Consider the following 26,455-nt stretch of genomic DNA (forward strand, 5'->3'; position numbering starts at 1 on the left):
GTGTGGCTGAAATGGGTCCCAAAGAAAATAGTTGAATGATGATTTATGGCTAGGTCCACCAGCCAACTCAGAAATACCATCCCACAACTAAAGGAGAAAGCACAAAAGGGATTTTCTTTAATCAGAGCATTAAGATGACTATCATAGGTGGAATAGGAACAGGAGTGGTAAGCAAAGTGAAGGGCCAATTTATGCAGAGTATTGAAGTCAGAGCAGAGTACAGGAATGGAGTAGGCAGATGTTACCTTTGGCAAAGCACTGGCACAAAAACTCCCAGGAAGATTTACTGGGCCAATCATCAGGGGAAAAAAAAAGTCTGAAATGTAAAATGTTAATGATCTGGTTAATTATCATAATGGTTTAATTTATTTTTTTCCTATTAAAATTACTGCATTATTAATAGTAGATGGATTTTAATTTCATAGTTTTGTCTGTGTTATTAGAAATCTCTTTTACTAATCAAAAGTAGATTGGGATCCTGTTGGTTATTTTTATTAGCTGCTTTTCCCACTGGAAATGAGCTACATTGAATATATAATATTCTTTGTGATACGAATTTTTACAAAAGCAAGTCAAAAGTGTATCTCACAGCAAGTGCTGCCTTCAGAATTGAGGAATAGTGCAGTTACACTGCAAATTATGTGATTTCATGTGACTGGAAATTTATATTTGTAGGTAAGATACCAGAATTGTTAGGTTTGGCTGTGGAAAATATCCTTACTGAGGAAATCACTTGAGTATAACTTTAAGTATATTTTACAGTCTCCTTGTCTTCAAGTGGGCACGTAAGCAGTAGAATCTCTGAATCTTTTAGTTTTTCATCTATTTAGAAATATCATTACTGTATCTCTGCAGAGGTCTCTGTTACATTCTTATCCTTATCTTATACCACTTGTGGGTTTGTTTCTGTTCTTGTACTTCCATAGCCTCTGCAGCAACCACAAAGCACAGCCATGCAGACACAGAGCCCAGTTTTAGGCTGTCAACCCTTGGGTCAGAGCCTCTGTTTTCTCAGCATGATCCTCATGGGTGTATGGTGTAGCAGGTGCTTCTGCAGAAGTTACAATCTGCAGCAGGTCAATTGTTTTTTAAGATCACTCTTTTTTAGACTTACACTTGTGACTGCTGATGAGCTCGAATGGAAGAAACTGGAATATTATCAAGAACATTAACCCATTGTTTTTATCTGTTCTATTATAAATGAAACAATAATGTTTTCTTTACTGAATAGATAGGAGGCTTTTCTCTCTCCAGTTCCCCTAGCACCAACACCCAACTCCACTCACAGGGATACCATTCAGTAACAATAAGGTTTCCCTTTTCTCCTGCTCAGCTCAGGAGCCTCCTTTTCCTGTTTTCACATTTTGAAGGACAAAAAAATGGAGCAGAATAAACTCTTCTCACTGGTCTTATCTGCAGTAAAATTTTTGACACCATACCTAGACCAGGGGAGAATTGAGCAGTAAAAAGCTGCAACCAGAGCAGGTGATAGACCAGCAATAGACTTCCTTGGCCAGATGTCCAGTTTTAACCAGTTCCCTAGGAGGGGTAAGTGGTGCTGTCTAGAAGATGATCTCCCTGGCTTCCCACCTCTGTGCCGAGAGTGCTGCCAGTGTGCCTGTGCCAACTGAGAAAGGGAGGGGGTGTATTTTTCTCAGGCTCCTGGTTCACATCGCTTTTTCAGCAAAATGAGCCTGTGCTGGATAGTCACGCCCAGGGAAACCCACTGACCTTGGTGGAGCCAAGCAAATACAGCTGAGAGAACCGCCTGGCTCGGGATGCGTAGCCCGTCCCCATGCCTTTGTGCCTCACATTCTTCAGCGCTTGCCCAGTGCTGTATGCAGCGGCACTGAGTGATGCCAGCCATCCCCATGATTGATGAGTGGTTGGAGGCTCTCAGCACTCAGGCCGGCATCTGAAGTAGGCATAGAATACAACATTGTCCCGGGGAGAGACAAAAGGAAAGGACGAGGCTTCTCCTGCTGAGCAGCGGTGGAAAGCAAGCCAGGACATTGGGCAGAAAGGGGGGAGGCTGTTCCACCAGGAGAGATTGGCAAAAGTTAACTTTTTAATTCCATTCAAAAAGGAGCTGGAGGCTTTAGATAGTCATATGGGAGCAGTTCAGCTGGAGGAAACACTCCGCTTTATTATTGGCTTTGTCTCTGTTTGTGATGGTGCCGCATTGGTAGCACTCACAACAGAACTTGCAGAAAAGCTGTTTTCTGTCATGCTGCTATTTGCTACTAACAGTCCAGCCAAGTAAATTGCCTCATGCTACCATATTGTTATTTGCTTCTATTTTAGCTGAATACAAAACCAAATCAGCATGTGAAAACCAGGAACTGAAACTCCACTGTCAAGAGTCCAAGTTCCTTATCATCTACTCTGCCACCTATGGCAGATGGGCACATGAGGAAAACATCTGCTCAACAGAAGTGGAGCGTGTACCCCCCTTTGGTATGTTTTTACACTGTTGATAGACCTTCTTCAAGCAGGTGCACAAAGAAGAGTGAGAGAAAACTTCAGGTGCAAGAGCAATGGCATTTGAAAGCATCAATGATTGAAATATGAGAGGTTATTTCTGAAAGTCAAACATATTACCCAGTATGAGGGAGAAACATAGAGTAAGAGATATAGCAAAATAATAAACTTTCATATAGTTAATCAGTCCTTAGTATGATTAACTTCGAAAACTCTAGTTCTGTTGGCTATCCTGAACTTAGGTGGTGTACACTAAATATCAATTGTTTTCCTTTCTTCTTCCTCCAACTTCTGACAATGATTAGGCAACCTGAGTGTCATGACACCTTGTCTTACTGTTACCTTCTTCTTTGACCTCTGTTTCTACCAGCTCTTCCTTGCCTTAAATGCAGACTATAAGGATCGGGTCCATAGGTCAGGGTCCATTGCTTTAGATGCTGTTGTATGTCCAGACTCTACAACTGTGGCAGTATACTAGAAAATTAAATGTGCCTGGAACTTCTCTCTGGCAGCATCAGAGATGTCCTATGTATGTAGTATTAAAGTCCTACCCTCCAAAGCAGGATGATTGCATGCAAACTGCTTCTTGGCGCTGCTCCTTGGCCTGTGCTAGCTCCTCAGCTGTGATGGAATGTTGCTGAGAGGATGCTGTTGGCCTGGGCCAGACAGGCACAGGGACCAGACTTACCAGAGTGGAGCCCTGCATTGCAGTGCCAGAAACATGCCCTCTCACTGCTGATTTACTAGTACAGATACATCCCTTTATATATTAATATATAATATCAACACCACTATATTAGTAATTAATATAACAAAAATCTATTAATATTGCTCTAATATTAATATTACTTTGGTCAGACTGTGAACACATCCAAGCACAGGCAGTTCCCTTTTGAAAAGGTAAAAGAACCCAAACCATCATAAGTAGTTTTATGGTCTACATCAGTAACAAGTCAGTGACTTCACTGTAGCGTCTCAGTAGTGTATGAATAATGACTTATGACTTACTTTTTACCACTAAGTATCTAAATTCATAGTAGTATGTTGTTGTGAGGGTTCTTGATGCTTGTATGAATAATATTCAGTGGTTGACACTGGACGTGTGAAGGTAAATTTTCATGCCATGGAGAAGACCAGCACAAGATATGTGTGCTGTTCAAATCCCTTGATACCACACAGGGAAGGACTTACATTACTGATGCCAGCCCTGTTCTGAACATTACTCCTAGGAAACATGGTACAAGTAAAATCAATAAGAAGCATCTCTGAACATCAAGAAGAGATCTGTAATGATCAATAGTCTTAAAAGCCATTTGTCTGCAAACCAGTATTTCTATTTAGTTATATAGATATTATTAAAAATGTATTGGCTGAAAGTTCTTAATCTGTTCTTAGACAAGAATCTATTTAAAATTGCCAAGAATATGTTTCACACTGGCTATCTTGTGTGGTCCTTCACACAGACTTTAGCTCTGCCTGTCTGCTGTTCTGTAGAGGAAACATTTTAGCAGGTTTCTGACAGACCCATACATCCTTTGTAGTGGTGGTATTAGTGTATAATGTAAGGCAGAGCAGATATAGCTCAGTTGATTGCGAAAGGCTGCTGTCATACTCATTTCTTGCACTTCATTCATCTCTGGAAATCACTCTAATGTCAGCACGTAGAGTTCACAGATCAGAATGCTGGAAACCCTTCTTACTGGATAAAGTTTCCCAGTATAAATAGAGAAAGAATTTGCAACAGCAAAAAACTCTCTGCTGTGTCCCCCTGCATACCAGCTTGAGCAACACCCTGGCTGTTGCTGGTTTTGTGTTCCATAAAGCAACCTAAAACTGTGGTAATTGTAGAGAGTATAAAACCTGAGGCAAACACAAGGTAGACCTACAGAAGGTAGATCCTGGGATAGCTTTTCCATTACTTAATGAAAGTGCTTGGCCTCTTCCTGCATGGTACCTTAGCAGTGAGTATAATTTTCAAAAGCACCTATATGGCTTGGGAGTACACATTCAGTTATCACAAAAGACTTAGCACTTACGAGCCAAATCCAATTGATGCCACATCTGTCATCTCAAGCTTAAATCTTAGTTATGCAGTTATTTAAGCAAATACAGATGTGAGTGGGTGCATGATTGGACTTTTAAAACGCCTGCGTACCTTCCTCTCAGGAAAGTGATGAATGTCAATGTGATTTTAATGATTAGAGACAATTTAGAACACTTACTTAAGCTGCCCTTAATTCCTGAATCAGAGCCCATGTACTTGCATATGTCTGCACCAAAACCTAAATCTTCTCCAACACACATCCGTTGTTTCTACTCACGTTTGTGCACCTCAGCCTAAAGGCAGTGCTTGAGCCTTTCCATTTCTTTCACTGCATCACAGGGAAATTGGGGTGTTTTTTGGTACTAAGAGAAGTCATCTGTAGGTCATAATGACAAGTACAAGAAGTCTCTGTTTAGCTCAAGGGTTTTGCTACTATCCATACTCGATATGATCTTGCTAGGAGTATTGGGTATTGAATTAACTAGATCTCCAGAGCTTGGTGACCTCATGTGACCTCCTTCAAAGGGAACACAGGAAAATGTAAAATTTCTTTAGTATAAAGGCTCTTCTCCATACTGGAAAGAGAGTATATAAATCCATCTCTGGTGTTGATGGTATCTGTGTGGCCTTGGAGGATCCTGAGCCTCAGCTCAACATGTAGCATGACTGCCTCTTCCTAGAAGTAGTTTTCTGAGCCAGTTTAATGATGTAAATTTGGTGCCATTTTCAATACAGAAGAAGAAAAAGAGTAGTGGCACCATGGTGTCGCCCCTGCTAGGTAAAGCCTTTGCAGTAAAGTTGTCCTATGGTCTGGTTACAGGAAACATACGTTCAAATGCCTGTTCTGATTCAGATAAAGAGAAGATTTGAATCTGGGTAAAGATTTGAACTGCTGAGTACAAGAATGTCTCTAACCTGTACTTTAGCTGATAAGACAGCACTACTTCAGTCCTAAGACTGATACCTAATTATATGTGTAACTTGCACCTTTCATTTCAAAATGTCTCCTGCTTGTTAAAAATAACCAGAAACAAAAAGCTGCACTTAGAACAACTCGTCTTGCTCAGTGCAGTTTGAGGGAGAGGGAGAGTTTGTCAAAGAATGTGAAATTTCCACGTAAGATCACTAGAAAACATTTTTCCTACTTTTTTTATCACTTTCACAATTGAACTGAAATGTGGTATTTTCATATATCTCTGGTCTTGCTCTCCAACTTGTTATCAGGGCCACTCATTCTAGTGAGTTGGCCACTTCAAAGAACAGTGTGTAAAATCTTGCCTCCAGGCATTTTTTAGGATATTTTGCCTTCAGGAAAAGTTTCTTCTGCAAAGCAAGCTCCTACCATAAGTAACAGAGTTCATTGAAGCACAGGGAATTATTTCCATTATAATATCAATGGATTATTGCAGGAAAATAGAAAACTCCAAGCAGTGTCCTGCTTCAGCAGCTGTTCAAATGACTGGCACTGTTAAAACTGTACAGTATTTACAGAAAGTAACTTCCTTGTTTTATAAGATTATAAAAAACTTCACAACAAAACTAAAACTTTTATGGGTGCAGTTTTGTAACAGATGGTTCTGCTTAGAGGAATCTATTGTGCCCAGCATCAAAGCAGGAAACCGTAGCAGTTTGTTCCTGTGTGAGTTGTTCCCTTTTCTGAAACATTATCTGCTTTATATTTGTACTAACATGTGCATGAGGAAAGAGAAAAGGTATTAGCCAAAAGAAGTTAAAGAGTTGTGCCAGAACAGGTTACCATAGGGAGTATAAGGAAGATTCAGGTCAACAAACACTTCTCAAATCATAAATTACTCTTGTTAATACATGAAAGTACTTGAACAAAGGCTTGGTAGTGGGTCTCCTCTAGCTGCAACTTGCAAGCTAGAATGCCAAAATGTCCTTCCCAGAAATTTCACCTGGATGTGCATTGGCTGGTCAGATGTGCATTCCCTCAAGCACGAGTGACTCTCAGAGCCCTGAATTACATATCTTCATTGCTTCATTCACAGCCCTCTCTTTCACCTGTTCCAACTCTTGGGAGGTTGAGAGGGGAGGTGTAGAATTCAGGCAGTATCATCACATCTTGCACTGTAGCATGACCTACCCTGGGGCTGGGTTCTGTCCTAATCTCCTCTTCCCAGTGAAATGACATTCAGCTAAGAGGAAGGGATGTTAGCAAGGCAAGACAGAGAGATTTTAAAAAACCCAAACACTGTAGGCTTCTTCCAGCCCAACAAGGCATCGTAATTTTGATATATAACAATATCTTGTGATACTGAGATTCCTTTTTTTTTCGTGTGTGTCTATATCAGTACTGTGGACAATTCAAAGGGCCTACATCCCTTATTCACTAACAGTGATTGAAAAGCATCTGGTTTCTTTCTCTAAGAGAGAGATGTATACTCCTCCTAGCGTGAGCCAGTCTCTTAAGTATCTTGAGAGCAGATGTAAATGAAGTAAAGGTACAAACGGCTATAGGCAGATCTGGAAATGCTACGCACTGAAGTTACTAGGTTCGTGCCAGCTATAGACTTCTAGGTGCCATAAAATACAAATCATGTAAGTTGGCCAAAATTTAAAATGGATCCAAAATACTGGATATTGAAGTACAGACACTTCAAGGAGCACTTAGTCAATTAACAGAAACACTAAGTCCAATCCTCCGCTGGGGGAAGAAGAAGGAGCTTGTAACTCAGAGCTGCTACAGAAAGGTGACCAAGTCCTTTCTAGACTACAAGTATCTCTGGTTCAAGGCCTGGGTATGCCCTTCCATTCCTGAGCATCATTGTGCTCAATTGTTCAATTTTGCTTCCACCATAAAAATCTTTAAGTCGGCTCTCTGTGTGCAGACACATGAAAAGTTCCTTGTCTATGTCAGCCTGAGCAAACTGGGAAGCTTAGGAGGTGTTTTGGGCCCCAGAAGGTGCCAGGAGGAGCCATTGCACACCTTGGCCCCAACAAATCTTGTCAAGAACAAGCTCCCCAAAAAGAAAAACTGTTCAAAGCACAGTGGCAAGATGAGAAGCGATTGTTTGAAGGGAAGAAGAGAGCAGCCACCATTCTTAGAGTCCAGTTAACTTTCTGCTGAGATGAACAGGGGAGGTCACATTTGGCTGAGCAGCTGTTTGAAGTTGCTTGAAGCACGCTCAGACACACGTCACTTCAACCATTAATATTTTATTTGCCAGCAATTCAGGGGTTTTCTTGTGTATAGTTCTTTCTAGCTTAGATTTTTAACTGTTTGAAAAAGTACACTGAGCACCCAAGTCTAAAATAAGGCAAGGAATTCCTGTACGTGCAGGCCCAAGTGATGCGAAAGAGGGAGTCTTACTCTTGCTGCTGCCACCAAGCATGGAGCTCCACTTGTCTCTTGCCCTTGATGTTAGTGCTGGCAGATGGCTCCCCCACTCCGTGCATATGCGTATGCAAGAAGGAGAGAAGGACCAGGTTTGGGTTGGGTATTTTTTGGTGCAAAATACAGACTGAATTCTCAGAGCCATTTGTAAATAAAACCAAGCAATGGGCTAATCTCATGCAGGTTTACAAGGGCCTCACAACAGGCACTGAAGTGACAGGGAGAGAGAGGGTGCGGCTTTACAGAAAGCCTTGGTGCTCTGTTCACTTCTAAGGAATGGCCTTTGCTGATGCTAAGCAGTATTTTTAGCATGTAATACTGCCTTGTTTACTGACAATATTTGGACCTGGTATATAAAGGTATTGGCCACAATTTCATAAGTGCTGCTGGTCATATTGCATGGTTTTGCTAGAATCAGCAGTTCAAATGGCCCTTTTCTGAGGCATAGGCAGGACTCTGTGTGCCATGCTCTTGCATAAATTACCATATTATTATGGTAACTTTCTTTATGAGTCTGCAGCCTTAGCTTGCTCCGAACTCCATAGTTTCCCCTTGTCAATTCTTATCCCCACAGCTGATATTTGGGCTCCACAAAGCACAAGCCATCCCAATTTGGTAGTGTGAAATCTTTGCTTTCAGCTGATTTTAAAAGCAAGCTCCTTATTCTTTTGCAGGTAGACACAGCCCAGAAAGCATAAAGCAGTGTAAGCCAGCAGTTTGGTACGAAAGCAAGAAGCAGCTGGGCTCCAGTATTGGAGTGACAAATTGTGGAGGGGTTTCTTTCTTGGGTGCCCTGGTCCTTCACCAGCACATTTCTTTTTATGTCATGCAGGTCTATATTTGAGACACATTCCCTAACCATCATGTCTTGAGGCTCACCCTGTGCATAGTGATGTGGGAGAAGACATCAATTAGTAATGTTCGGAGAGTGAGACAGGACGCTGCAGCCAGAGCTTGGCACAAGATGCTCAGGCCAGCTCTGGCTGCTCCATCACCTGGAGGTCGTGTGTGGCAGGGTGGAAAGAAAGGGAGGGAAAGCTCTTCCTGTCTGAATTGAGAAAAGCTTTAAGAAACCAGAAGACAAATTGCTACTCATTAAAGCCTGCATGATTTATAGCATGTCATTTGCATGCCAAAACTTTCCTAAACAAAGCTAATTAGGGAGCTGAAAGAACCTTTCCTCCAGAAACAATGCTTTCTACTCTAACTGTTAAATAGCTGTAGTCAGATCTGATAGTTTATTACTGCATTAAGAACCTCTTTTTGACACCCGTATCTCCATGCCATTCATATAAGTGTCTGCTTCAAAAGATCCACCAACAGTCTTGGTGTGTAACTGGCAACTTTTGGAGAAAGGCATGAAAAATGGAGTGTTTTCCCAGCCACACATCGCTGCCTTTTCCACCACTGCTGGTGGATGCCACCAGCCTTCTAGCACACTGGCAACAAAATAAATTGCCTTTCAAGAGGCAGTTTATTTTAAACGTATGGTAGCAATTTATCAAGCTCCATAAACATAAATGATTTAGTTTTAGGTAGTCCTGTGAGGAGCAAGGAGTTGGACTCAATGATCCTTATGGTGCCTTCCAACTTGAGATATTCTATGATCCTATGTGTAGCTCAAACATTACTTAGTCAGAATGAAGACACATTGCCTGTTTATGTTCATCTCCTGATTGGTGATCTTTGGAACTATTCAATGGGACCATTCACTTATTTACTCAAAATGCAGCACTGACTGAATCCTCTCCTCATTCAGACACTGCAATAAGGTGTTTGACCAGAAGGAGGGTAAGTTGTTCCTAGCATGAGCTCTGTGTTGCTGGAGGTGGATTGCTATTAGAATCAAGCATGTTTGGCTGATACTAGCTTGAGCATCCCTTCAGCACACACCGATTCCTCTGACTTTGGTGCAGATACACTTCTGTAATACCTGCTCGTGTGAGATTGTACAGACGAACCTGCAGATGTTGAAAAAGTGGCCTTCGGTACCAAGTACACAGAATTCCTCAGAGCTGAAATCATTGCTCAGCTGGCATCATAGCTGCAGGGAGAGCTAGTGGGGAGAACGCAAGGACACGAACCAGAGAGAAAAAAATTGAACATTTTTTGACTGAATCACCAAAAGCCAAGATCTTGTTAGACCACAGGAAGCTGTTGAATAGGAGTTTTATTGTTATAGGTCTTTCCAGTTAACAACTGTGCTGTCCTGCAAAAGCAAGCCCGCCTTGATTTGCACTTACTCACCTGTGACACCAGGCAAGCCTTGGGAAGCTCTCCAGAAATTGGCCTGCCAAGAGCCTGCAGGCACATGAGAACTGGCTCCTCATGTAGAAGAGCCAAATCCAACATGAAAATAGATGATAAGGAGCTATTAACTTCCACCGAAAACATGAGCAAATGTCTGCCAAAGGCAAAATGAAACATGTACTCACTGTATCACTGAATTTATAGAAAACCAGCCTCCTGTTTTTTAAGACACTGAGTAGCTCCCAGGAAATTTTGTAGAAAACATAATTCACTTTGCCAGATTGCTGTTGTGCTCCAAATCCATTAAATTATGAATCATCTGATAATTCCTCCTGATATTCTTTAGCTGTTTTCATACTTGCCAAAATAAGCTACTTGGCTGCCTAAAATGTCCACCCAAATATATCATTACTCATCTAAAAAACTAAAACTGGAGGAAAACTAAAATGGCTGAGTTACTTAATCAGAACTATCCAATGTTTTAGGTCAGCCCTCCCTGCCTGCCCAGCAGCCTCCAGGGACACACGGGCGTTAGGATTTCAGGTCTCTGAAAAGACAAAGGAAGAGTTGCTCTCCCAAAAATCCATGTCCAAAGGTAACCCGTGAGCCCTTTGACAAACAAACAAATCAGACCAGTATCTCCCAATGGCCCCTCTCAAGTATATGACTTATTTAGTGCTGGTGTCAGGGGATTAACTCTAAAAATCACAAATCTGCGCCATTTTCACAGGTTAAATGTCAATCTTCTTTGTCAGGAGCTCCAGTCTCAAACCTCCTCTTTCTTTTCAAACAAGACTGATTTGGAGAACCTTCGGAGTGTCTTTGCAAGCACTGTTTCTCCATCCTCTAAAGAGGCACAAATAAGCTTCAGCAGTTGGAAGGTGGCAAGGTGCCATGCTTGTCTGAGTTTTATTACAGGAAGAAGTATTTTTAATGCCCAGAGAAATATGTTTTCAGACCTCTAGAGTGTCCTTGCCTTGGAAGACTAGAGTGAGAAATACCTGTCATCCATAGAAAGTCACATAATGCATGAGGTAAAACTGACTGGAAGCAGACAGCTTTAGAAAAATATTACTCCAGACTTGTCATTCGTGCATACTTTCTGTTTAGAAACCAAAACTAAGGGGTGTTTTTTCTGGTGTCTTGGAGGTTAGCACATGTGGATACTGGGAATTTAATCACATCTAAAGACATTCTTTCTTTTTTTAAAGCAAATTTTTTAAAGTTTGTCTGATGATACACTCAAATAATTTTTGAGCCCGATACACTTTCTCACTCAAATAATTTCAGCTTTGGTGCAAAATGCTGCTAATCAAGTTTTATTCTTTTTTATAAAAGATTTTGTGGTATTTTGTGGTAGAAGGTGTGAGTCTTGAATAAAGAAATACCAACTGTGGGTATAGATGTTAGCAAGGCAGGTTTTCACACACAGCTCATACTTCTCAGTACAAAGGGAGAGGTTCAGCAATCTGGGCTTTCTTCATCTGCACAAAGTCAGGGATAGTTTAAGCTACTTTGAAAATGATGTGGGTTACCTCATGTAATTAGGGCATGAAGGCAGTGCAGTGTAGATGCCATTGAGGTTGCTTTATGCATGCCAACTTGGCTTGTGGTGGCAGCCTTACTAGAACAGCTTGGAATCTGGTATGGGAGGAAGAAGCCAAATATTTCCCTGGTTAAATATTGAGCCCACTTTGACCTTTTCACCACAGTAGAAGGGCTCCTGCCAGCAACAGGCATTATAAATCAAAAGCTACCTTTAATACACCAAACTTCACGGTAGCCCTGGCTACACAGAAATTGATCTCACCTGGCTTGAACTGAAATTAGGCATCCAGCCAAATCATCTCAATAACACAGGGACCAAGAGAAAGACCTGCAAACAGCAGTCCATCTCCCTTTATTTACACGCTCATCTTGAGATGGAATAGATGGAGAGCTATTTGGATGTGCTTATTTTGTCCATGTCATCCTGAAGAGAACATAGAGGTCTTATATTTGGCACCCATTTGGAGCTTGATCTGAATTTTACTGCAACCTTAGTAAGTACCTGGAAGGCAGCATGAGGTAGCTAGCTTGCTGCAAGTTCACATTTTCATTGCAGCTCACTTCCTTGCATAGACAAATCTTAATATTTAATTCTGAAATCCTGCTTAGGCAAACATATTACTGAAATCAATAGCAGATTTGTGTCTCTAGTTGTGCATGTGGCAGCCATCATTTCTGGTAACACCAGTGTTGTGTATTTATTGTATGTATTTTTCTTTCAGACTGTTTGTCTTACACGGCGCTAGAAGTTTTATCAAAAAGGTGTTATGGGAAACAGAGATGCAAAATCATTGTCACTAGCCAGGATTTTGGAAGTCCGTGCCTACCTGGAGTGACAAAATACCTTAACGTCAGCTATGCGTGTGGTAAGAGCAAATGCGTGATGATTTTAAAGCCCTCATTCTGCTTGCAAAGCAAAACAATGCCAAATAGTGCTCACATACGGAGACACACACACACATTCACACAGAAGCTTCCTAAATCTCCCCTTCCTGTTAACATAGAAAGTTTGTGACATAGCTATACCAGAACAACCAAAATATGTGAACAATCCCATGGGCAGAGCTGCACCTAATGTAAACCTGGGCATTAAGAGGTTTTTTCCTATGAAATGCAATTGACAATACAATATAAGGTATGTCTTAAATTTTGAGAAATACTATCAAAATAAGAGTCTGTTCTACAGAATTCACCTGCAACAGAGCTAGGAAAAATAAGCTGGCATTGCCTGCCATCAGTGCAGGTAAAGCAGTCCAGCATAATTGAAGCACTGTGTACAAGGCTAGTCCTGAAATCTGATTCACATGAGCACACCTACAGCCTTCAGTTTTGCAGAGGGATTTCCTTTCTCATGGGTGAAGTCTCATAAAAAGTAAAGGTTTGAGGTTATACATTCCTTGGAGGACTGAAGCTTAATTCAGCTCCTTCCTCAGACAAGAGAGAACAGTTTTCCATGTTCTTTACCATAGACTAATGTATTTACATAAAGAGAAAGCAGAATTCCACACATTTCTTTTTCTCAAAAGCAAAGGCCATGGGGGATCAAAGCGTAGTATCAATAAAGGTGAGAGAAAAGTGGTTAAAGGGGTTTCAGAACTTCACTGTAGTGCCTTATTTTGGTATTGCACATTTTTACGAATGGCTGCGCATTTCTTAAGCCTCAAACGGATTTCCTCAGGCTCTGCTTTCCTCTGGCTAGCTGTGGGGTGGAAGTGTGAGGGTCAGGGGTGATTGTCTCTCACATGCCTCTCCTTCAACCAGAGGATGCATAAAGGCTTTTTCACCAAGCTACCACTCTGCATACTGTGCACTGCTCAGAAGGGTGCCAGCCCTGCTCCTTTCTGGCTCTTTCTTGTGTGTACCTGAAGATCAGAAGAAAATGAGCCCTGGCTGCTTCCTTGCTGGCATGAGAGATTTTCTTTTCCAGTGTCCCCATGAGTTAGTTGTCGGGTGAGAGACATTGCAGTAATTCAGCTTTATATTGTTGAAGAGAGCTAGAGATCTGCCTTTGCACTAATACATTATATTATTGTGCAGTTGCCTTCATGCTGCAGTAACTTTATGAACAAGTTAATGGAATTCTCTTTGAGTAGGGTAAGGGTAGTTATAACAGATTGTTCTTTCTTGCATACCTGTGTTCTGGAAAAACAGTGTAAGTTCGTTTGCAGTGAGGTTATGCATTCTGTTGTTTAGTGAAGTGATTTTGCAAAAACACGTGGGTAATAAATAGTGTTGTTATGTGTTGCTGGCACATTTTGAAGATGACTTCTTCTGCCAAATCCTACTGAGCTCTACAGTCTGAAGCATTAGCCAATGATTTGCAGGTCTAATTATTTTACAGATCATCTAGTGAACATGGGAAGAGTTTGGGCATATTCCAGAATGACATTTTACATTCTTTGCCCTCACTATAAGATCCCTGCTAACCTGATGCTTCCCAAGATAAGGTAAATAGGCCTCCCCCTGAAGTGACAGGAGCACAACAGAGCAGACCACATTCTCTGAGGGCTGTGCCACACAATCGAAAGTATTTCCATTATGGTCAGGAATGTGAGAAAAAAATTCATACTCCCACCTCAGTGGTCAGCAACCATTTAGGGCTGGTGTGTCTGGCTGCATTTTTATTTTTGTAGTTAATTCCTGCCAGTAAAAACTCCTCAGGAGCCAGGAGGTGCTGGTTGCTCGCAGTCTCAGTGCCCCCAGTGACCTGCTCGGTATCATCTCATGTCTGCACAAGGTGAAATCTGGCTCTTGATGAGGCTGGACTTCAGGAGCCTCTCTCAGGAGACACAGCTTCTGGTGCCCCATGTTTTATCTGCACTCCCTGGATGCCAAAGTCCGTCTGTGGGCTGCCTTTGGCAGCTTCGGTAGGTGACTGAGTCCTACACTACTTTACAAAGTAGTGCTGGCACAAGTTGTAGTAAAGATGTGATTATCTTGATAAAAATTCCTTATGCTAGTACCAGTTACTCTGTTCAGCGACCTGATGCAGCCTATCCTGGTTAAAGTCCTCGTGTCTGAAATGAAACTATAATGAAAATGAACAATGCAAGCAGTTGGGAGCTTTTTTTGTCCATGCCATTTTGAATTAAACATCCCCTTACAACAGATATTTGAATGGCATCTTAAATAGCTGTTCAAACCCAATGGGAAGCCATGGGGAAAGTGCTCAGCCCTGTAGCAAGCAAAGCCCTGGGAAGTTTCCCCTAGGAGGGGAGCGCAGGTGAAGGAGCCCCCGCCTGGGCACCAGGCCATGCGACAGGAGCTTCAGGTCTCACAAAGGCACTCGGGACGGTGCGTCCTTCCAGGATGTTCTTCATAACACACGCACATTGTTCGTGGCAGCCAGGCCTGCAGATTCAGAGTGCAGTCTGAAAACAAACCAGCCTGCTCACTGTCTGCCTCCTGCACCAGCAGAAATATCCTGCCACTGGAAAACAGTTAAGAATTATGATGAGGTACAAGCCAAAATAGACATGAGCTCATTTTCCCCTATCTCTGTTGGCCTTCTATTGCAAACAGGAGCTAAAAAATCCAAAAAAATCCCTTCATCAGGAAAGGAAACAGCTATGACTTTGAGCCCACACACAAAGAAAAGTTCTGCTCAGAAGAAGTGCTATTTTTAGTTGTTTTTCAAATGAAAACTATGCTAAGCCGCAAATCTCGGTCTCCTGTTTTCCATTTAACTTTCCTTGACAGTATTTATTGGTAAATGTGTGTTTATGTGGGATATGTGGGATAGAGGTAAGTGTCATACCTGAAATTTCTTCCTTTCTCTCCCCTTCACATCAGTCTGAAAATCAGTCAGTCTGCCTTCACATAGTGCAGGGAACAGGTGCCAAGATCTGGGTATCTGAAGGGCCCATTCATTTAACACAGAACACGTGAACTCTCAATGCCTTCATGATGCACCTGCTTTTAACTCTTCTAATTATTTGAAGAAGAATATGAAAACTTACCAGGGGAAAAAATTAATGAAATGAGAAGAATGCAGCTCATCTCACCCAGCGCATCTCTTCCCATCCTGCACACCTTCCTCCTCAGTGACCATTCATCTCAGGCTTTGCAGAGGACATCACACAAGAGTTTACCCATTTCTCTGCGAATTGCAGTGAATTATCCTCATCCAAACCCAGTAACTAGATGCAGTTTAGTATTTAACTGCAGCCCCGTTGGCTCACTACCTGTGTGTCCCATCTCTCAGGCTTGCTCTGCCTGCTGTGCTTGCCCTTGTCTCCCTTCCCTGCCCAGCCCTCCTTCCTTTCAGTCTCCTTCCCAGATGCTTTGTTCCCTTTCCCACCTCCTTTTCCTCACCAGCAGTGCTAACCCTGTGAGCAGCATGTGCTTTACCACCGTCCCATGGTGCAGCATCTCAGTACCATGCCTCCTGGTGCACCAGGTCTCTGGGTGGTGGTGGAGGGAGGAGGACATGTCACCAGGCACAGGCCCTCTCCTGAGGCACTTGCCAGCCATCAGGGTTAGATGTATAGAGTATAACCTAGGGCATAGCTAGGTTAGTAGAAGCCAAAGCAATGCAGCAGACAGTGGCATCAGCCCCAGCTGGGGGCAGTTGCGGCGGGGATAAGCAGCACAGCTCTGCCTGGGGCTGCACCACCTCTACAAACGCTCACAGCCTCTGGGTGTGAGCATCTCTGGGCCACTGAGGAAGCTCAGGCTGGCTGCAGAGCCGGGGCTAGGCTTGCACAGTGGCAGGGCTGGCACTTGGCTCCGGATGCAGCTGCCTGCTCCAATCCCTTCGATACCACCATCAGAAACCCAATTAACAAACCCAAGGTTAGCAGTGGGATGGGTAATTAACTGGGGATCTGGTTCCTAAAACTAACAGTACACAATTTGTCTTTTGTCTTTTTAGTTCCTAAATTTATCCTCACAGCTGTCAACCCCCTGGTCACCAATAACAAGTCTTCCACCAAGCAGAATGATGGTACGTCCTATCAAAACATATGGTTTGCTGCTCTCCTTTGTCTTTGATCTGAGGGAGATGGGACAAGGTAATGGAAAACCCGCTGAAACAGCTGCTTTTCCCCTCGGAGGGCAGCATGACAGGCTGGGAGCAGGACGGGACCTGCAGGAGCACAGTCCTGTTGTCACAGCAACGCTGCGAAATGAGTGAGCTATCCAGACCTACCCATAACCAGTGCGCTGCCTTCTAACTTTGAGTGAACACTGGGCAAAGGAAGAGTGAAGCTGCAGTTGTTTCAGGGTGAAGAGTCTTTCAAGAGTTATGTCACTCTTCTTAAAGGCAACAAAATTAATGATGCAGCTAATGTGTATTCAGTGTTATCAATAATGGGAGTGTACTGCAGCGATTGGGCTGGGAAGTCCATTTGAGAGCTGTGAAGCTTAATGAAGTAAAATTATTTCAGAAGCCTTAATGGGAGTAGGCAAGGGGTTTCACTTGGTAATAGATTCTTTTAAATAAACTTGCCATTTTCTAGGTGTTCAATATTTTCAATACTTCGTTATTTATACCTTATTTCAATATTTATTTTATTTATCAATCATTGCTCAGTATAATATTCTGCAAGGTGCCCATGGCACAGCACTGGCCTGCCTGTATTTTAGGTAGGCTTGTTAGTTTAAAAGTTATTGGGTGAAGATCAGTTTAGTAGCTTCATCATCTGTGGTATGATTGAATTTGCTTTACCTCCTTGTGTCACAGGTGTCGACCTTGATCCAAAGGAATCAAGACTTCCAAAGAAAGATGGAATTATTTTTAGCAACTACTTGGCTACATTTGCGTACATTAGAGGTAGGAAACTGAGGCTGAGATTGTTTGGTTCATTAGATCATGGCATTTTGGGAAAAGGAGGATTATCTCAGAAGGTCACAACTGGTAATCCCATGTTTATAGTAATGATATTATTACAGTATAGTCACAGCCTTGTGGATGGGACAATCGCAGCATAACTGATATTTATAGAATATTTTCCATCTTGAAGGATCCAAACTCTTTAAGAGACTGCAGCCAAGATATTTTTTAATAAATATTTTCAATGGGGACTGTTGGTTGTTCAGTATTTTTGAAAACCTGATCTGGGAGCAGTGCTGGAGACATCCATTTTTGGAAATGTTGGTTTGCACACATATAAGGATCATCAAGGAGCAATAAAAATAAAACCAAACCAAAACCAAACCAGCGCACACGCAGCCATCTCTGGTATGGGACATGGCAGGTTTTGTGACTTAGCAAACTAAGGCAAATAAATTTGTGATTACCAGATCTCCAGCAACACAGGAGGATTCACAAACTGTGGAAGTGAGCAAAGGCTGTTGTTAAGAGCGATTCTAGACCTAAAATTGCTGCTTTTCTAGAAAACACCAAGAACCAGGCAGCTGTCAAACATCATCCCACAGCCTCCCCAGCCAGCCCAAGGGTGGCCAGAGCCTGACAGCACAGAGAGACACTGTCCCTGCCGTGGCACCTGCCTGCCCCCAGCAGCTCTCCCCAAACCCCCAGACCTCACCACCCTTGAGACCCCCCAACAATACCCTGAGCAGCCAGGGCTGGGTTTTACAACCCATTGAGAAAGGCTGTTGCCACATGTCTCACTTGTTGCTATACTGAGAAGTGATCTCAGGCTATATCAAGGAAGAAAAATGCTCCCTACCCAGCCTGCCCTGGAGATGCTGCCATGGCTCTGCAGAGCCCAGAGTTTCTCTTCCCATGCCCTCCCTTCATGAGGGTAAGGCCTGTTTTGGCAGGATGGCTGGGAAAAAAAAAACGGGTATGCTTCTGGTAGCTGGTTGAGAGTGTTAGTAAGCTGCTAATAAAAAGATGGGATAATGTTATTTTATAATGTTATTAAGAGGCACAGTAACTTGAAGATTTTTTGCACAGTAACTTGAAGAGGCAGAGATGGCAGCCTTCAGACTGCAAGTGCAGGGTGGTTTTGGTGCATGATGAAAAAAGCCTCCCCCAATTCCCCATCACCCCAAGCACACCCCACTGTTATGGCTATGTAATACAGGGCGCTTTGGAAATGACAGCTGACTTATTTTGCAGCTAGGCTTTGGCAGAGTTTGTAAAGTGTTTTAAGCAATGGCTTTCTGATTTCAGATCACTTTGAAAGAGCTGCCCTCCTGTTTGTGTCCAGCGTTTGTGTGGGATTAATCTTCACGCTGTGTGCTTTGGTGATCCGCACGTCGTGCTCAAGAGACTTCCAGAAATTGCACAGAAAGAAGGATCCCTTAATGCCAGAAAGAGCCAGAGTGTATGAGAACAGTGAAAATGAGGAGGAGGAAGAAGAGGAAGAGGATTCCTCTGATTCAGACATCCAGGATGCGATAGTGGAACTTTACAGACCTTCTTACTCAGGTTACAATTCAACAGAGGCAGCAGAACTGGCTGAAAGGATAGAACGCAGGGAGCAGATCATACAAGAAATCTGGATGAACAGTGGTTTGGATATGACACCTCCTAGAAATATGGATACATTTTATATTAATGAACAATAAATGGCTTATTTTGGATGATGCCCTAGCCCTTTTTTTTTAAAAAAGAAATGTACCTTCTGTGAAGGAACATTTGTATCAATCATATAATTATTTGTAAAGTAAGAAGAAATATATGCAATAAAAGAGAGTTTCAAACCCTTGGCCGTCTATAAATCATTCTGTGAGAAACCCTTTTACAGGCTTTCAGAGTTATGTTATGAATTACTTTTCACTGTAATTTGGGATCAACTGCCATATGCAGGTTAAGGCATATTAAAAAGGAGAAAAAATATTTAAACAGCATAACATGGAGAAACACCTTCTGCATTAGGATATGGCACTTGTAATCATTTAGTGTGCTGCAGCTCATAAATTGCATGAGAACGTGCTCTATTGATGAGAAATATGAGTATTATTAATGGCATGAGCAAGACAAAGTAAAATTAAACAGAGGTTCTTGAAGCTTTTCTGCTGTTTCCTTAACCCAACCTTTTCCTAATAAGTCCCATTCCACTGGAAACAATGATCCTGGTTACAAGAGGGTTAAGTTCTGCTCGCTTGAGTCCAGTTGGTGCAGCTACTTAGAAGAGAGATGTGAAAGAAGCTTCTCAGCCTCTCTGGGCTGGAAACTAATTTTCAGATTAAAAAGATCCCAGTATTTCAGTGAAAATTTTCATGGTTTGAGAATTAATTTCCTTAGTAGCAGCACTCCTAACTGTAACACAACAGCACCTGGAGTCAGGCATGCTTTGGCATAGAGAGATTTCACAGTACCTCTCTGAGTCCCCTTCTTTTTTAAAGCACATAGCTAGCAGATAGGGCTAGCCCTAGGAAGAAAAGCACTGCTGAAGAATGGACATAAGGGCAAAAATCCATCTGCATTCAACACGTTCAATGCCCTCCTGTTAAGGAAAAGGCACCATTCAAACATCAGAAGATACCTGCCCAAGATGTGATTCTGCTGCTTCCCGTGCTGGCCAATTTGTGAAGCACAAGCTTGAAAATGGCTGGTTTTGTAAAAGACTCTTGGAGTTGACGCATGCTAAGAACACTTACTTCTAAGTGAAATGCTGTGTTAGTTTTTCTGATATAAAAGCATGGTTTAGAGCCAGCACTTGATTGAAGATTCTATTCTCAGGTGGTTTTTTACAAGATCCAATCTTCACTTGAAAACTGTTCAGCCTAGTCAGGTTTGGTTTCAGTCGGACAGAAAATTAAACCAGAAATGTACTGAAGTTGAAAACACAACCTTCCTGCCTTTAAATAAAATGTCTCCAATATTTTAACTGCAGTCCATAGGGAATTTACTGAACAAAAGGAGGAAAAATGTCACTTCCTATTGGTAATACTTCATGAGTTCATTGTGCTTTCCCGCTCAGACGATGAGAGTTTAGGTAGAGTGAAGTAGTATGAAACACTTGGAAAGAAAAAATGTGACATGACTTGTCATTTCCTACTGATACAAAGTCAAATTAAGCATGGGAAAACTTTAAAGGGAGGAAGGGGCTTGCTCAGACGACAGGTACAATCCCGTGCTCAACTGGAAAAATCTTAGCAGCAATTAGCATCCTATCAGCGGAAGGAAGAGCGGCTGAGGAGATGGACGGAGAGCCGAGGTCACCTGTGGCACTGGGAACTGCATGAAACACTTGGCGCAGCCTAGGAGCCTGGCTGCGCGCCTGCTGGGGCTCGACTCTTCCCTCTTCCAATGGAAAGTCATCGTAACCTCTGCCACTGCACGATATTGATGAATAGGTTTGGATCTGGAAAGTCTCCATGCCTTTGTCCTGAGGGTGGAGGAAGGCAGGTTTTCCTTTTGCTGGCCTTGTGTGTAGGTGTGGGACAGCTCTGGTCAGGAGCTGGCTCCTTCCTCCTGACTCATGGGGGCAGGTGCCACCCATTTCCCGGTCAGAAAGTAAGGGGGCCGATCTACATCCCAACAATTCCCCCTGCTGACAGACCATATGAGTCAAAAATTATCTTCTTCCTCTTCCTGGCCTTCAGAAGAGGCTGTCATTGATTGCAGAGAGCAGGCTGGGCTCCAACACACGGTGAGCCAGGCTGAGGGCAGGGGCTCCCGGGGCTGCCTCTTCCCCAACGCAGGGCCCTGCTCCAGCTCTCTCCCCAGAACACTGTGCCCCAGTGAAACTCGTTCCTGAAGAGCCCAGGGCCTGCAGGCCAGTGATCTATTTTTGGAATTCATCTGTCCAGCAGTTAATGTTTATACTCCCTAAAATCTGTGTATTTTCTTTCCTCATTCTGTATCTGTATGCTTCCATGGGATTTTAGTCCCGAAGCTGACATCATAACAGAAGCTGGGAGTTAGCCTGTCCACCAGACTTTCACTGTGCACAAGCCTAGGTAAAATCAGCATGTCCTAGGGGTGGCCACAGAATCACAGAAGGGTTGAGGTCGGAAGGCAGCTCTGGAGTGCATCTGGTCCAACACCCCTGCTCGAACAGGGCCACCTAAGGCAGGTTGTCCAGAACCATGTTCAGGTGGCTTTTGAATATCTCCAAGGATGGAGATTCCACAACCTCTCTGAGCAACCTGTGCCAGTGCTTGGTTGCCCTCACAGTGAAAAAGCATTTCCTGATGTTCAGAGGGAATTTCCTGTGTTTCAGTTTGTGTCCCTTGCTTCTGGTTCTGGCACTGGGCACCACCAGTCCTTTCCCTGTTGTTCTGTTCTCTTCATCCATGCATGTATTTCATCTGATAGCTCTACTTTGGGGTTCCAAGCAGAAAACAGGGGTGTTCATTCATTCCTGGTGATGAAGCAACCGAAGTGGCAGCAGATCAGCACAAACCAGTCTGTAACTTAGATGTTAGTCCCTTCCTTGGAGCAAAACCACAGAATACTTCACTTTTCCCAACTCCTCATTCTCTCATCTACTTTTATAACCCTGGAGGAAAAAAATTCCTTTGACTTAAAGTGATGAACAATTTATTTTTCTGTCACCTTTGATAGTTGCCTGTAAATGACTTCACAGACCTGATTCCCTCCTGATTTTCCTCCCTGCCTTCTGCCACAGGCTGTGGATGCACAGTAAGATTTCTGCAGGTGCCAGAGTAGAGCTGGCTTCCCAACATGGAGCATTTCACAGCCTCTGGGAACGTGTCTTGAGAAAAAAATTAAATGCTCAATAATGCACATCTGTTCAAATGTTTAAATCACACCTTAAACATGGTGACAAAGCCCTGCCATAAACCTCAGCACCATGGCAGAAATGCCATAGCTGGTATTTACTTCATTTCAGGCTAAGGGCAAAAACATGATTGAGGAAGGTGCCACAGGGCAGCAGCAATCCTATGGGAAGGGCATTTGGCGGTCGCAGCAGGATGGAGTTTCAGCAGTAAAATTCCTGCAACTGCCCAGAAGAGCAGCCTAAGAATATATTGCGGAGGGGAGCTTGCAGGTTGTTTTGCTGTAATTACTGGGTTCATGCTATGTGCATGCTGGGGGAATGACGTGTTTGAAGATTATATGACCCAGCACTAGCACCTAAACTTGCTGGAAGGCAACATGAGTGCTGGTGTGGCTGTTTTAACTCCCCAGTCCTGCTTTCAAAATAACCCAGAGTTTACCACCAGGAATCAGGAAGCAGTAAATAAATCCTTCTGAAACCCACAGCTTTTATCAGCAGCCACTGAGGTGTGGCCCTAACACTTGTGTGACACCATGGCCAAAAATCCCCAGCGCCACGCCGGTGATTTCGGAGGAGGTGCCTGTGATCAGCCCAGTGGCACGCTGGTGCCTGGGGTGGTGGGGAAAGAAAATGCAGGTAGGACTGGGGGTGAGCTGGAGCGAGGGCAGAGCCTGGAGCAACCTGAGAAAGCAAAAACTGGGAAAGTGAAATTGTATGGGTGTGAGCAAGGAGCGAAACCAGGCACAGAAACCATCCAGCTGGCTTCATCTGCACGTTTGGAAAGCTGAGGGATAAATGACCACAAGCGGCCTCTTCTGCAAGGTGCATGGCTGAGTGATGGAGTACTGAGGCATGGCCCAAGGCAGGGGATTTCATGCTGCCTGTGACCCTGTCTGTAGTAGGTTTTTTTGGGCTCCCAAAGCCCACCCAGATGGTGTGAAGCAATGGGGATCACAGTCCAGACAGCTTTGGGGCAAGCCCCGCAAAGCATCGCTGAGGCTGTAGCACTGCTGTCCTCAGAGGAGGTGTGGGTTTGGGTGCCAGGGAGCCAAATTCCAGCTCAGGAGCATGAGAGCAACACAAAGACCCTGCCAGGGAGCACAGCTCAGCCCCACCATGTTTGCAGCCTGCAGAGCCCTACACCAGCACATTGTACTGCCTGGGCCTATGCCCAAAACACCTAACTGCTGGTGCGCCTCACCCCGCGGTTTCAGTGGTGCTGAGGGTGCTCCCTGCTCTGCTGCCAACTGTCACTTCAGAGATGAAGAGAAAGTGGGGCTCCTGCCAGCCCCTGAGCGCTGCCCCCCCACAGACCCCTGGGCAGCTGCCCCACAGGGGTCTGGATGCTCTGAGGTACCCCCGGCAAACCAAGTCCTCCAGCAACCTCCTGCAGCATTAGGGACTGATCTGTTTTCTCATGTTCTCATTTCTGGAGGAAACAAAAAACCAGCCCCAACACATAGTTGGCCCAGTATTGTAGTAAAAAAAATTCTTTTCCAGCACTGTAGAAAATGGCAGGACTTGAGGTTTCTCATGGAGAAAGAGACAAATCCCAGCTTGATGTTACAAACGGCTCAGGTGACATTCTGGTTACAGCCTGGGCAGGCATCAGATGCTGGAAATGTGCCTTCAAATGCACAGGGCCCTTGAGAAATACAATCCAGCCTGAGGCTATGAACTAGTGACTGTCCATTAGCGACTGTCCATTAACAATCCCTGTTACAGAGTAATTACAGCTGTAGAGGGTCACCAGAGTGCCAGCCACAGGTTGAGTGCTGACCCAGCCCTATACAACTCCTCAGACTCTTTTTTAAGATCATGGCATTTTCAAGACCATGTATTTTTTAGACCTGAAGATATGATGGTAATGCACTGATGCTTGTCTCCTGGGGTACCCAGAGCTCGAAAGCGTCAGCCAGAGCTCACACCTTCTTCATGCAATAGAGTCAACCAGCTGGGAGATAAAAATCCATAGGAAACCTTGGTAAGTCCAGTCACAACTGAGATGCCTGTTGTTTTTCTTCTGAAAAATTAGGATCCTGAGGCTGCATCTAGTTCAGAATCAGGCCCTGCTCCAAGTGTGTGGTGGGACCAGCAGCCCTCAAGGGGTCCTCCCAACCTAAAGTGTTTTATGAGCCTGTGACCAGTTCTAACCACATCTGGAGCCCAGCCTTTGGAACTGCAACAGCTCTGCTCTCCAGGCTTTTGGTTGCATTGCAACTCCACCACTCTGCCGACCTATTTGCAGGAAAAACTTAAAACAGGGTTTCCAAAAAATATCCCTCATCAGGCAAGATGTGAAATGTCCTTTCTGAATGAGGCTGCAGGGCATTGCTGGGGAGGGAGAGGCAGGAAGAAACAGAGCTGCAAACTCACAACGGCACTGGGGACAATTACAGGTTGAATCCTTAAACTGCAGGTGGTGTTGCTTGGGTGAGAAGCAAAGCAGAGGTGCTATCTCACCACTTTGGCAGCGGTGCCCCCAGACCTTCACATTGTACCATGGGTGGTGGCTGGGTGCTGATTATCAGGGGAAAAAAATCCCTATACACCAATTCTTAACTGCAACATTTTAAGTACTTGGCTGTATTACTCAGCCTTTGCTGAGAACTGCTCTCACAAACACAACCCTTGGGTAAAACAATAATTACAATTTAGTTTTCCTTGAGGAAGTGCCAGATTTCCTATGTTGCTATAAACTTCCTCATTCCCAAAAGAACCCCACTGTAGCTACTGCAGAGCCCGTACTCACCAGAGCACGCGACAGGGACACACACAGCCCTTGACACAGGCGGGCTGGTGGGTCTGGGTGAGGCACAGTCGTGCCCCCAGCACACATGAAGGAGGCAGCCCATGGGTGCCCTGGGCCACTGCTGCCCCATCAGCCAGCACATGGAGATGGTGGGTGAGGACAGGCACAGCCAGAGTAAAAGTGCAAGCTCCTGCTCCTGATGTGCACACCGAAGACAGCCAGGCAGGCGGATGCAATTTGCTGCATCTTCCTCCAACACCGTCAGCTGGCAGGGACACCTTGCTGCCAGCGGTGGTGGGTGTCCTCTGCTTCCTGGCAGGACTTGTGGCTTCTTGTAGAGGAAGATACGAATCCCAGTTTGATGTTACAAATGGCTCTGGTGACATCCTGGGCAGACATCAGATGCTGGAAATGTGCGTTCAGATGCACGGGGCACCTGAGAAATACACATCCAGTGGAGGGGCTGTGCATTAGTGACCGTCCATTAGCAATCCCTGCTGCAGAGTAATCACTGTAGAGGATCACTGGCATCCAGCTGTGGGGTGAGTGCTGACCCAGGTATGTACAAGTCCCCAGACACACATAAGACCTTTGCAGGCTCCAGTGGTTGTCAGTGCTCAGCAGGAACAAGAGCTGCACCCCAGGTGGTCAGTGCTGTCAAAAGCAGCAGTTCCAGCTCACTGGGCCCCCATCTCAGGCAATGCATGGGGGACCAGGTGCTCATTGCTCTGCCAGGGTCACCTCTGCACAACAGCAGCCCACCAGAGACACCCCATCCCTCACCATGCAGACAGCCATACCCTCCTGTCATTCGGAAAACCCACAATAGGGCATGAGGGTTTGTGGGCAAAGGAGTTGGGAACAGAGAGGGAAATGTCACTGGAGTATCCTAAAATACGTTGTATTAGACTCACCCTGTTCTAAGACTTTCCAGTACAACAGCCAAATTCCAGTTCCCCAGTGGCTTTTGCCCATGACACTCCTGCAGTGAAATGATACAGGACAATACATTTGCAGAGTCAGAAGAACGCACTGATGGGCACAGGGCAGGCCTGGAGTGGCAGCAGCATCCCAGAGCAGAGCAGCACCCACCCCACATCCCAGGAAGCACAGCTGACCTCATTGGGAGAAGCAGTGCTGAAGCCATGTCCACACAGAGCCAAGTGTCTGTGCTTTGCTTCCTCTCACACTCCTGTCCAAGGAAACCTCAACAGCACATTAAGGACTGTAACGGCATTAACAACTCCCACAACACATAATACAAACCTCCATTAATCATAATGGTGATACGGAGACAGAACAAACATCTTAGCAACGTTCCGCTGTGTGTATCCTTTGATAGAGAATGGATTTTCCCTCTGGAAGGGCCCATCTACTATCAAACTTCCAGAAATAAACAGTTTAGAAGAAAGATAAAACAC

At 44.1% G+C, this 26,455-nt stretch overlaps 1 protein-coding gene across 3 annotated transcripts in view; it reads left to right on the top strand.

Moving 5' to 3' along the window:
- The window catches only part of EVA1C (eva-1 homolog C), a 39,327-nt gene extending 20,030 nt beyond the window's left edge, over window positions 1-19,297 (top strand). For 2 of the 3 annotated variants that reach the window (XM_030477623.1, XM_030477625.1), the window contains 5 exons: window positions 2,305-2,457; window positions 12,401-12,544; window positions 16,552-16,623; window positions 17,362-17,451; window positions 18,760-19,297. In XM_030477623.1, coding sequence (XP_030333483.1) covers window positions 2,305-2,457; window positions 12,401-12,544; window positions 16,552-16,623; window positions 17,362-17,451; window positions 18,760-19,157 — 857 coding nt within the window. In that variant the 3' untranslated portion in view covers window positions 19,158-19,297. The remainder of the gene's footprint in view (window positions 1-2,304; window positions 2,458-12,400; window positions 12,545-16,551; window positions 16,624-17,361; window positions 17,452-18,759) is intronic. The other variant, XM_030477624.1, reaches the window with a different exon arrangement.
- The last annotated feature ends 7,158 nt before the right edge of the window (window positions 19,298-26,455 follow it).

The sequence above is a fragment of the Strigops habroptila genome, chromosome 2 (assembly GCF_004027225.2).
Source record: "Strigops habroptila isolate Jane chromosome 2, bStrHab1.2.pri, whole genome shotgun sequence".
Taxonomy (NCBI): Eukaryota; Metazoa; Chordata; class Aves; order Psittaciformes; family Psittacidae; genus Strigops; species Strigops habroptila.